This window comes from Varanus komodoensis, unplaced genomic scaffold (assembly GCF_004798865.1).
Source record: "Varanus komodoensis strain SLA01 unplaced genomic scaffold, ASM479886v1 scaffold79, whole genome shotgun sequence".
Classification (NCBI taxonomy): Eukaryota; Metazoa; Chordata; class Lepidosauria; order Squamata; family Varanidae; genus Varanus; species Varanus komodoensis.
The window spans coordinates 801,228-812,846 of NW_025336467.1; the positions used below are offsets into that span (position 1 = coordinate 801,228).

The 11,619-nt window shown below is 46.0% G+C and overlaps 1 protein-coding gene across 1 annotated transcript; it reads left to right on the top strand.

Moving 5' to 3' along the window:
• The first annotated feature begins 1,416 nt into the window (after positions 1-1,416).
• KISS1R (KISS1 receptor) lies at positions 1,417-11,199 on the top strand. The gene is made up of 5 exons (XM_044453424.1): positions 1,417-2,980; positions 3,142-3,266; positions 4,600-4,735; positions 6,088-6,323; positions 7,473-11,199. The coding sequence occupies exons 1-5, from the start codon at positions 2,962-2,964 to the stop codon at positions 7,812-7,814; spliced, it is 858 nt and encodes a 285-aa protein (XP_044309359.1). The 5' UTR covers positions 1,417-2,961; the 3' UTR covers positions 7,815-11,199.
• The last annotated feature ends 420 nt before the right edge of the window (positions 11,200-11,619 follow it).

Below are 11,619 nucleotides of genomic sequence, written 5' to 3' on the forward strand. Positions count from 1 at the left end.
ATGGCCCCTTCCAACCCTACTATTCAATGATTCTATGAAGCTCCAAATGGAGAAACAGTCTACCTCTGAGAATGAACACCTAAGCAACCTGCTTTTAGGTTTCCTGGAGGAATATAGATGGACCCTGTGGGGAATGGGAAGGTGGACTTCCATTTGATCTACTTGAGCTCTTCATAAGTTCTCAGTGAGAATTAAGGCACACCAATTAATGATTACAGTGCCTAAATTAAATCTACAGCTTCAGAGGCAATTTACCTCTGAATGCCAGATCTCGGGGGAAGGCACCAGCTTCTTGGGTTGGCCACTGTAGGAAACAGAATGACAGGTTAGATGGGCTTTGTGGTTTCATCCAGAGGTCTCCTTAAATTCTTAGCCTCCCTCTTAACCTGCAGGTTGTTCTGTTTCAGAGATAGAAAACTGCTTTTCACGTGAAATCTCAGGGCCCCAATTCCAAGAAGGCTGAAGGTGAGAAAAAGCATACAGAGGAGAGCAAGAAGACACACTTCAGGTGTGGAGGAGCAGAAGAGAAGAGAAGAGTTAATGTGAGAAAGAAATCTGAATTGGATGCTGGAAAGTTGATGACAGATTTGAAAAGAGATAGTCATCTGAGCTCCCTAGATAGTGTTTTAGAGACAGAATGAAGGTATTATTGATTATTAATGCATTGAGTTTTTCTTTTATGAGAATCAAAGCAGTTTTTCATGAGTCTTAAAAATATAGTCAGAGCCTTTCAGGGAACATGTCAGAATTGGGATTGCTTCTGGTTTTGGATAGATATCCTGAAAAAATTGGAGGCATGGACTGGTGGAGAATACTGTTTATAGGATTGTTAGTAATGTGCAGCATGAGAAGTCAATTTGAGGTGCTTAGAAAAGATAGGGAAAGCTGCAGAGGATCTCAAGTGATTGGAAAATCTGTTGTATAGATTAAGGGGGGAAAATTGCATTACATTTTTAATGGATCTACCCTCGGATAGATTCTGAGCGATGACTGTACTAGATGGAGCTGTATCAAATTCCCTTGGCAATTTTGTCTTTTTCAGCTTGTTCTGTTGGTTAGTTATTTTTCTCTTACTGTGGTTATTGTGAACCATCCTGAGATGTCAGTCATGGGATGGTATACAAAAGTGTTAAATAAATGCATAAATAAAATAAAAACTTGGTTATCAATGGAAAATGCTGTCTGAAACTCATTTACAGCAAGAAGTTGATCTGGCCCGATGTTATTTGAGCAGGGGATTCTGTGAAGTCTGTTCTCTATCGATCCATAATCTAGAGTCTGTTCTTTAACTTCTGTGTTAGCAAAAACGGGATACTGGAGTTTGGACCTAACAGAAGTGGAGAGCAGCCAGAACTGACTCGTTCCTGAAATTCATTCTGGTGCCGCAGAAAGAGAGTTTTGCATGCTTCCGATCGAGGAGAGGCAGCTCAGCTGAGGAACCGAACCCCACATGGTTTCCATGGGACAAGGCTGCCCCCCTCCAAGTCATTGCAGTGTTAAAGTGACTCAGATATGCAGGTCTGAATGCTATTGGATCCATCTCTCCCACAGGAGATGATTGGCATGCCCATGATTGCTGCTATTGGACAGCTGCATCCAGCCTTCACCACCCGGACTTCAAAAGCTTGACCAGTGCCTGTCCTGAGACTACAGCATTCTGACCTGGGCTGAGCTCAGCTGAGGGTTAGAGAGATAAGAAATCATGCTGGACTCGGAGTTCAGTGAGTTTCTCTTTTACAACAGTTCACCTTGTACCACTGTATGTACCAATGACACAGGACCGCCTCCACCCCCTCCGGTGGTCGACCTCTGGCTGCCGCCGTTCTTTTTCCTGTTGATTATGCTGATTGGGGTGGTGGGCAACTTTCTGGTGCTCCGCATCATCAAAAAGACCAAGAAGATGAGAACTGTGACTGACTTCTACATAGGTGAGAGGGGTAAAACTTTGGGGATATTCCTGGGCTGGGGTGGGTGGCAGAACTAAGCTGAATGAGCAGAAAGGGGAACAAGCTCAGTCAAATACTTGCTAGCTCAGTAATTCATTCCAATGGCTTAATAAATAATATTCTCCCATCAGCTTCGGGTGGTATTAGCTGACGAGAATGGATGAAAATGTGCGTGTAAATGGGTAGATTTCTTGTACTTATGTCTTCTTAAAAAGTGAATTGCTTTAAGCATCCCTCAAAACTAGCTGGGTTTGAAGCAGTACCTGTTGCAGATAGAAATGTATCCAACTCTTGCACACTTCAGAGTTTCTGTCCACTGTGATTTTCTAGCTAGAAGTCTGAATCTGAGTGGGTTAGGGGAGAAATTTCTGGGTTTTGAAATCAAGCCCCCCTGCGTTTATGCCACACAGCCGGAGAATGGTACATAGTGTGAATCGGCTGTTTGCAAGCAGGTGTCCTCCAGACAGCCTGAACTACCATGGCAAGCGTTCCACGTTGCCCGCGCTGCCTGCGGGGGCTCGGGTGTGTAATCTGGGCTATGGGAGGGCTGCTTTTGATCAATTACCTGCGAGGGCAAATGAGGGTTTTCTTCGCGGGGGCGAGGAAGCTCTTTGCTCTTTGCTCTTTGCAATCTCCTTTTTCCGCTCAAATAATGTCTGTTTGTGGGAATCTGACACACACCCCACATGCCCGCCTGGACTGGTTTCCAGCAATGCCGCTCTCATCTTTCACAAGGCAGGCTTAAGGTTTTATTTCTTAGTTCGTGGCCCTGTTTGCATTTTGTCTCGCATCCCGGGGGCGTTTCAAGACGGTTTAGCAAAAAGTTAAAACGCCACAGCGGCAAGCAGCGGCGGCGCTCCTCCCGCGCTGCCGCCGTTGCCCGGGCAGGAGCGAGAAGCGGGTGGTTAGGCTGTGGGGGAACCCAGAGAGGAGGCGGATTGTGTCCCCCGCAGAAGCCACACGCGTGAATTTGCAAGCACCGGGAAGGGCTGCCCTGGCCAGGACCTCTCCGACGATGCCGCTCAGAGGTTGCCGTAAGTCGGACCGTTAAGGGCGAGGAGAGCGCAACGCGAGGGGATGCGCTCGGGCACCTGCGGCTCGCGAGGCATCCCGTCCGCTGGCAGCGCAGCATCCCCGGGCGCGGAGCCGAGCGGAGCGCAGCGCATCAGCCCGTCCCCCGCTCTTCCTCCCACAGGCAACCTGGCCTTGACGGACATCCTGTCTCTGCTCGTCAGCGTCCCCTTCACTGCCTCCCTCTACCCGCTGCAGAGATGGATTTTCGGGGAGTTCCTCTGCAAATTCGGGAACTACATCCAACAGGTGAGCTCCCATCCGCCGGTGGGGAGGGAAACGGGCTCCGGAAAAACCCAGAGTGCGGGCGGCCGCCTCCCTGATCGCAGGTGGCTGCACCTGAGCTGATCGGCGCAGGTGAGGCGCCCCGGATTCCTCGGACGACGGCACCCCCTTTTCTTCCCGCTGCATTTGCAATGTTCCCCCTTCACCAAAAGAACCGAATTGCTTCTTTTCGGGCTTTTTAGACGATAAGAAACTTCAGGTGTGTTTTGAGGGTATTTTTTGGGGGGGTGGGAGGTGGGGGGCTCGGGGTTGTTTTAGGAGGATCATCTGAATGTGATATTTCTGTTGTGGATAAAATATTTCGTGGGGCTCATTCAAAGAAATGTGTTTAGAAATGGAGTGATTTTCTGTGAAATAAATTATTATCATTATTATAGTGGAGCCGACTCTCTACTCTTTCCAGTGCCAGGTGAAGATCTTTTTATTTACCCATCATTTTAATAATTGGATCAATAATTTTAATAAAAATATCAATCGGTTGCATCTTCTTTCTTTTCCTTTTCTTTCAATTTTGAATAATTGGTTCAATTGAATGTTTTAATGTTTATTATTGAATTTTAATTGTATTTATATGTTGTTGTGAGCTGTCCTGAGGCTCTGCATAGGATGGCATAAAACTGTTTTAAATATCATCATCATCATCATTATTATATTATTATTATTATTAGAACATTTCTATGCCGCCCCTTGCCGAAGCCTCGGGGCAGCTTACAACACAATAAGATACATTGAAATACAATAGAACATAATAAATTACCACTAAATACAAAAATACAAAAAATACACTGAGATACAATAATATAAAATTAAAATTAACAGTATAAAATAAGTAAATAAAGAATATAGGAGGAGAAAAGAGAAGGAAGAAGAAGTTGCCCTGGCCAGATCATATATTTTAACAATTAAAATGATGTTTAAATTAAAAGGTCTTTACCTGGCACCAAAAAACCAGTAACGACGGTGCATATTTTGCTAGAGCTGAAAATGGAGAGCTTTAATGGGACATGTTTTCCTTCTAGCTTCACCAGCAATTTTTATATAAAATAGCTGTCACTAATAACATTTGTGGGTGTCCATCACCCCATTTTATGGTGGGGTGTGCAACTTGTTCCCAACCTCCCAGAACCCAGAAATGTTGGCATGGCTTGGTCTAGATGGACTGTGAATTCCTGTGCGGTTTGGGACGGCTTCTTAGATAATATGGGGACGTAAAGCAGAATGGGGACTCATACCAACTGGCCTTTGGAGAAGGAAGCCAGCCCCAGATCATGCAGGGGTTGCTTTCGTGCTCTCACAGGTCTCCATGCAAGTGACAAGCGTCACACTGCTTGCCATGAACATGGACCGCTGGTACATGGCCACATTTCCTCTTGAGACTTTGCATCAACGGAGCACCTGTGTTGCTGGAGTCATCGTGTGCAGCATTTGGCTGGGTGAGTCAAAACCTTGTGGCCAGCACTTCCCAGTTTGGACTGGAGGTGCAGAAGCACTGGACTTCTGTGGGTGGCCAAGGAGCAGGAGTCCAGGGGGGCCAACAGATCCCCTGTGTAGCCACAGGTCCAGCCTCCCTCCAGGGCCAGTACTTCAACTGTATGCGTTTTTTCCCTCCTAGTTCTGGTTTAACCAGAGGTATATAAAACATTAATTACCAGAGGTATTTAAAACATTAATTGTACAGTTACAGCTGAAGAAATGGGTCCCAGTTTTCAGCCTGTTGCATTTACTCATTTCCCTCCCTCTCTTCCTTTGAAATATTTTCCTCTATTCCTCAGCCAAAAATATTCTTGCAATCTCTCATCTAAGCAGGAAAACAGGTTTGAACTACTACACACAAGAAAAGAGAGACAGGAGGGAAGAGAAAAATCCAATACTTGCAGGAAGCTGGGTGGCATTGCTGTTGATGTTTTCTTGTCCTATGCTGTTCAGCCTGGCAGAGGAAGCATCCAGGTTATTTTGGTTCCATGTCTCACAGTTCTGCACATGCCCTTTTGTGTGTACATCAGATGCCCCCCACACACAAGGGGGCTGACCCAGTGGGCTCAGTGTTTTTTGATCATGGATCTTGTTTGTAGTTCTTTTTGTTTTTGTATAATTTTGCAAATAAAACTTATTTTTAAAAAATGCCACACACACACACACACACACACACACACACACACACACACACAGAGGACCCTCCATTAGACAGCAAGTCCTTCAGGTGCTTTGGCACAATTGTCTCTCCTCAGTCATCGAACTGGGCATAGAGATGTGTCCAGATAGAGAGCATGGACCACTGTACCTTTGATGCTTAGCATGGATGCAGCCATGGTCACATCCTGGCTGCTCATTGTCCCTTGAACCCCACCCCAAACACTCCAGGGCAACAAGCCTGTTCAACCACTGGCATTTGCTAGTAGCAAGAAAAAAATAGGCTGACTTGGAATGTCTGAAGCTTTTGGTGGTGTCATGGTAGCCGCAGAGAAAAGGTTAAAATGTTGTTTGAAAAGAGGCCCTTTCCTGCAGTCCCAAGTTCCAGTCTTTGGGCTTTGAAAAGGAGGCGGGTCTTCCTCGTGGCCACGCCACTCAATCCTGGAGACGATTCTCCTTGAAAAGCCAGGGGTGCTGCAGCCATGCTGGGGACCAATGTGCTGCCTACACAGAGGTCAAGGGGAAAGAAATGAAGGAAGGTCCAGAATTCAGGGTGGGGGTGCTCTGGAACAAAGACCAACGGTCCAAAGCTAGAGCGACATTCGGCTGAGGGGAATTCAGGAGGTGTACCTACTCCAGATCTCCATCCTTCCAGGTTCCTTCCTGATTTCCACCCCAGTCCTGGTCTACACTCATCTCCAGCAAGGCTACTGGGACGGCCCACAGCAGTTCTGCACCCACACCTTCCCCACAAAATACCACGAGCAGGTCTTCATTCTGTACAACTTCTTTATGGTGTATCTCCTTCCGATGACCAGCAACCTGCTTTGCTACACAACCATACTCTTCCAGATTGGGCGTGCCAGGGAGGACCCGAACGATAGCGTCGAGGTACTTTCTTCGGTACAACGGGGGTGTGGCACCCTTCTGCCCAAGGGCCACGTTCTGGAGGAGCTTGTGGGGACTGCAAGCCAGGGGTGGGTGGGCCCTAAGGCGGGGAGGGGGCAAAAACCCGGCCTTTTGTAGCCGCCAACAACTAAACCTTAGGAGAGACAATTCTACCTTTAGTAATGGAGTGGGGAGACTGCCGAAAAGCCAGGACAGATGATGGGTGTTCAAGGAAAGAGGGACCTGCTGGGTGCCTTGATAGTCTCCAACCAGATCTGAGCTGCAACAGCTCTGGTCAAGATTTTTAAAAGTGTTAAAGCAATCACCAGCTTGATGGGGAGCTGATTCAGGAAGGAAAAGCATTTCCCTCCCCCACCCCACCCCCCAGATGCAAACCTCCCCCTTCCAAGCTGCTCCACGATGCCCAATAGCCAAACCCGTTCTGTTCATTTCCTCTTGCATCCATTCTCTGATCAATGTAATACCCCAAAGAGTTTCAATTTATTTAGGCTTTCGGTTCTGTTGTTCTCTGCTTAAAAGAAAAATATTTCCAAAGAAACAAAGCAACTCTTTTAACAGTTTCTTCTGGAAAATAAACAAGCACTTTAAACTGCAAAGCAGAAGTTTGATGAAAATCGCCTGCAAAAACAAAGTGATAGCAAGAGAATTACACTTATTATTATTATTATTATTATTATTATATTATTATTATTATTATATTTTATTATTATCCTCCTCCTCCTCCTCCTCCTCCTTGAATGGAGGCTATGAATATTCCTACAGATGCTGTTCTTTGCCTCTGTACTTGGCATCCACCATGCCACAAAGAGCAAAGCCAGGTCGCTGAGCTGTAGACATTAATACACAGCAATTTACAAGCTTGTGTGTTCAAAGATTCAAGATATTTTCACTCCCCCACCCCCACCACACAGGATTACAGGGAGAGAGTCAGGAATTCCTAACACCCATGAGCAAGCATGTACCAGCATGCATGGATGATCCAGTGTTCAGGTGGAACCCAGACCTTGGCTGTCGCATTTCGAACAGTCTCCAAGGCAGCCGATCGTTATAACTTGCATGCCGTGAACGGGCCTGCAGCAGCAGAGGAGGCGGCTGGCCCCCTGTCTCACCGCTTTCCGCTTTCTGGTGCAGGTGCAGCAACTGAAGGAACGTTTGGATGCCCTGCGGCTCAAGCTCACCCGCATGGTGTCCTTGCTCGTTCTCCTCTACACCATCTGCTGGGGGCCCACACATTTCCTCAGCCTCTTACAAGGCTTCAGTCCCCATGTTCAGTTCAGCTACTGCCTGTACAGGCTGAAGATCTGGGCTCGCTGCATGTCGTACATCAGCTTCTCTGTCAACCCCATCCTGTACGCCTTCTTGGGGAAGAATTTCCAGAAGTCCTTCAAGAAGGAATTGCCATTCCTCTTCAAGAAAAGGCCAGCCATTAGAGCCCGGAACAGCGTCCACATGGAGATGCAGGTCGTTCAGTAAAAGGATGATCGTCCCCCACCCTGCTTTTCCCTCTGTGCCATGGGATCCCAAACTCCAACGACCCTTTGAAGTTCTTCTACTGAGATGTCATTGATGCCACAGCTCCCAGTCACCCTTTGCCACAGCTGAAAAAACAAGTCTCTGCTTGTGTCAAGAGCTGACTCCAAACTGGAAGCTTCCACAGGATCCTCCCTTTCAGGAGGATTTCTGGCAGGATGGCTCTCGCTGCTGGAGACAAGGATGGCGCAAGTGGGGAAGCCCCTCCAGCTGAACATCTAATTCCTCCCAGGGGGCCAAGAAAAATGCCCGTTCCCCTTCTCCTTCCAACAAGCGGGTCCTCATGCCCAAGCATCTGAGGATCTTCACGCCTGAGAATCTTCACTAGGCCTCACTGGAAGAACTTTGAAGATTTCGGTCCCCCTTGCTCCTCCCACTCAGAATCCAGTCACAACAACTCACACCAAGCAGTCTGCCATGGGCGAGGGATTTCCCACTGCCCACACATCCCCCTCCAAGATGTTTCATACAGAGCTTGAACCTTTGGCGATCCAAGGCTGCCTTTTGGCAAGGCAGGGTGCGTGAGGTTCCATTACCTCCTCATCCCTCCCAAGTGTCTCCATAGTTTGGCTTACTTACTCTAGAGATCCAGAGCCGATGTTGTAGTTCTTGCTTGTCATGTGGGCTCTGGCAATCCTAGTTCAGCAGAATTTATGGGGAGGGACCCAAGTCTTAGGACCCTGCCCTCCCCTCTGCCAATATTAACTGAGGCATCTCCCATTGTCAACTTTGCAGGAGAATAACAAGGCAAAACTGCCGTTGGGTTTCAGCGTAGCTTCTTGCCTTCACAAGAAGCTTGGGTCGCTCTCAGCTCAGCAGGGGCAATTCTGCATACTTAAACTGTTCTGTTCTGTTTAGTTGTTAGTCATGTGCCAGTGTAAGTATCCAACAGGTCAAATCTAGCCACAATCTTCTGATCTTGCGCTTCTCTTTCAGCTGATCTATGCTCTGCTCACATCCTGCTTAATATAGTCTAACCGCCTCGCTCTTTGAGCTGGCCTTCTCTCGCTGCCGAGTATTCCTAGTATTGTGTCTTCTTCTAATGAGCTTGATCGTGTAACGTGGTGAAAATACGCGAGTCTCAGCTTTGCTATCTTGCCAACCAGGGATGCGCCTGGTTTAATATGTCCATAAAATGCGTAGGAACCTCCACCAACACCACGGTACGAATGAGTCAGTTTTTTTCTTGTTTAAGTTTCTCGTCGTCCAACTTTCCCAACCGTAGGTTGTTATAGGAAAAATGATCACTTGGACCAATCTGCACTTGGTGCCAGACTGATGTCTTGTTTTTCCACACTCAGTTCATGCTTATCATTGCTATACAACCTAATGGAATTGGATGGTTTATTTCTGGGATGCATTTACTGCTGTGAGTAATCACCGACTCTAGAAAAGTGAATTCTTTCTGCATATTCAATTTCCACATTATCAACTGTTATTTTGATGGCTTCATTCTGTGCAGTCTTGAAGATCTTCATTTTTGCTTTAGACCTTCCTGGGTTTCTGAGAGAGGGTTGTGTCTCTCCTTTGGAAGGTTATTGATAGTTCTTCCAGATATTATCCTGACTTTTGATTCTCCAAGATCCATCTTCTTCAAGATTACTTCCACATATAAGTTGAGCAGAAAAGGGGAGAGAATGCATCCCCGCCAGACTTTTTTGTAAAAACCTTCAACCCATCTTACTGGTTGCTGGTTTGTATATAGCGATTGCAGCAACCTAACCAGATCTGTTGGTATGCCAGGTCTTTTAGTATTTTCCACAGCTTGTCACGATCAGTGCAGTGAAAGGCTTTCTTGTAGTCAGTAAAACACAGGTAAATGTTCTTTGGATATTCTTGAGACTTTTCCATAATCCAGCACAAACTTAAACCATCCTTCCCCAGCTCGGCACTCTCCATTGCTCCTTCCCAAACTGTTTGCCATGCTTGCAGACTTTTGCATCCAGAGAACATCAGTGTCTGGGTCTCAGGCCGTTTCCTTAGTCCCTGGGACCTAACAGACCTTTATTCTTTCATACTTCACAGCTACAAGATCATGTAACTCTGAAAACCCTCTAGTGAGTTAGAAGATAGGCCTCTGTTCATGTCAGAAGTGTTGAACCCTGACTGAGAAATACCCCCCGCTGCCATCTTTCCTTCTTGGGAAGCCTCACACAAACCATTTAACTGGGCAGCTCTCTATCCCAGAGCCCCATCATGGGCTCAGGGACCAGGCAAGGCAGCTGTGTGTGTGGATTTTAGTCCTGTTTGGCCCTTGCTGAAGGCCTTGAAACCCAGGCTGGTTCGATTTTAATTATGTGCAACAGCTTCTTTCACCTTCCTAAACTGCTCTTCAATTTGCTATGGTTTCCTTTGGTCTCTTTGGTTTAACCAATCTCTGACCTTCCCCCACATGTGAGTGCCACCCCCTGTCCACCCCCATGCGACTTAGCCTCCCATCCTCCCCAGCAAGGACAGCTTGGAATTGTAGTCCAACACATTCGCATTCCAAGAAGGTCATGTGTCAACTTCATGCAGTCATGCCACCCTTCTCCAGTAGATGGCATTATTCCCATTTTTTAAAAGTCTACCACACCCCTTAAAACACTTTACCTGGAAAAGCTTCTTCTTTTCTTGTTATTAGCTGATTTTTGTTGGTTGGTTTAACTTTCATCCCTTGTTCCGAACAGAAAGTTGAGCAGATGAGTTGGGGTACACACAGCACTATCTGTACAAGAATTAAGGTCTTCGTCTGACTCAAGAAAGATCTGTTGTTCAACCAAATTATTTCAGTTATTAATAAAAGCCACTTCCTTGGTTTTAGGTGTTGCAAGAGTCTTAGGAAAGGCAAGAGGAAGAAGGGGAAGGAACTCTTCTAAGATCAGTTCAGTTTCCCTATTTTTGTATTTAAATAGTGACCATTTGCTCTGTTGCTTAATTAACCAGTTGGGACCCGAGGGCAATTACCTTAGAGCGGAAAGGTTGTGCTACATGAGACATGATTTGCAAAACTGTTAAATAGCAGCTTTCTACTTCCCAAGCCACCATAGTGTTTTCCAGCCACCCTTTCCTCAAGGATCACTTTCCTTAATCAAGCAAACAGTTCATTTCCCTTCCTCTGCCATCTCCTTGAGGTCAAATTTTAGATATTAAATGCCTTGGAACGAGTATCTGTCCTCTTGTACAGCATCAAGTGCACTTTGACAGTTTCCATAGTGTAAAACTATATTGATTGTTCATAATATTGTAGGAGCTTGAATTGTCATGTTCCACTAAACCCAGGGTCAAAACTGTCCTCTCTCGTGGATTTTGGAACTGTTGGCCTTTCACTAGTGGAATATAAGCCAAAAACGTGATGCGGCTGCAAAAATAGCAAATGCTATTTTTATTTAGCTGCATTGTTTATTTATTTATTTAAAGCTTTTATATCCAGAACTAGTGTCTCAGGACAGTTTTATAATAAAAGCCACACACATGAAACGGAGCACAGTATTCAGTGCTTTCAGTAAAGTAAAACTCACATTAAAACCTATTAAACATTAAAATAATGGGAAAATATATGGTTTTCCCCTGCCGCTGAAAAGAATAAAGCATTAGTAGAAGGATCCCTTCCAAATCCAGTGTAATACTAGTTTCCTGCTACTCAGCCATAGTCATCCTGGGCATTACAATGGAAGAAAGATGCAGGCAAACTAGAAAAAGTTTAGAAGAGGGCAACAAGCATGATCTGAAGAGCCATGTGAGGAGAGATGGAAAGAACCGAGTACAT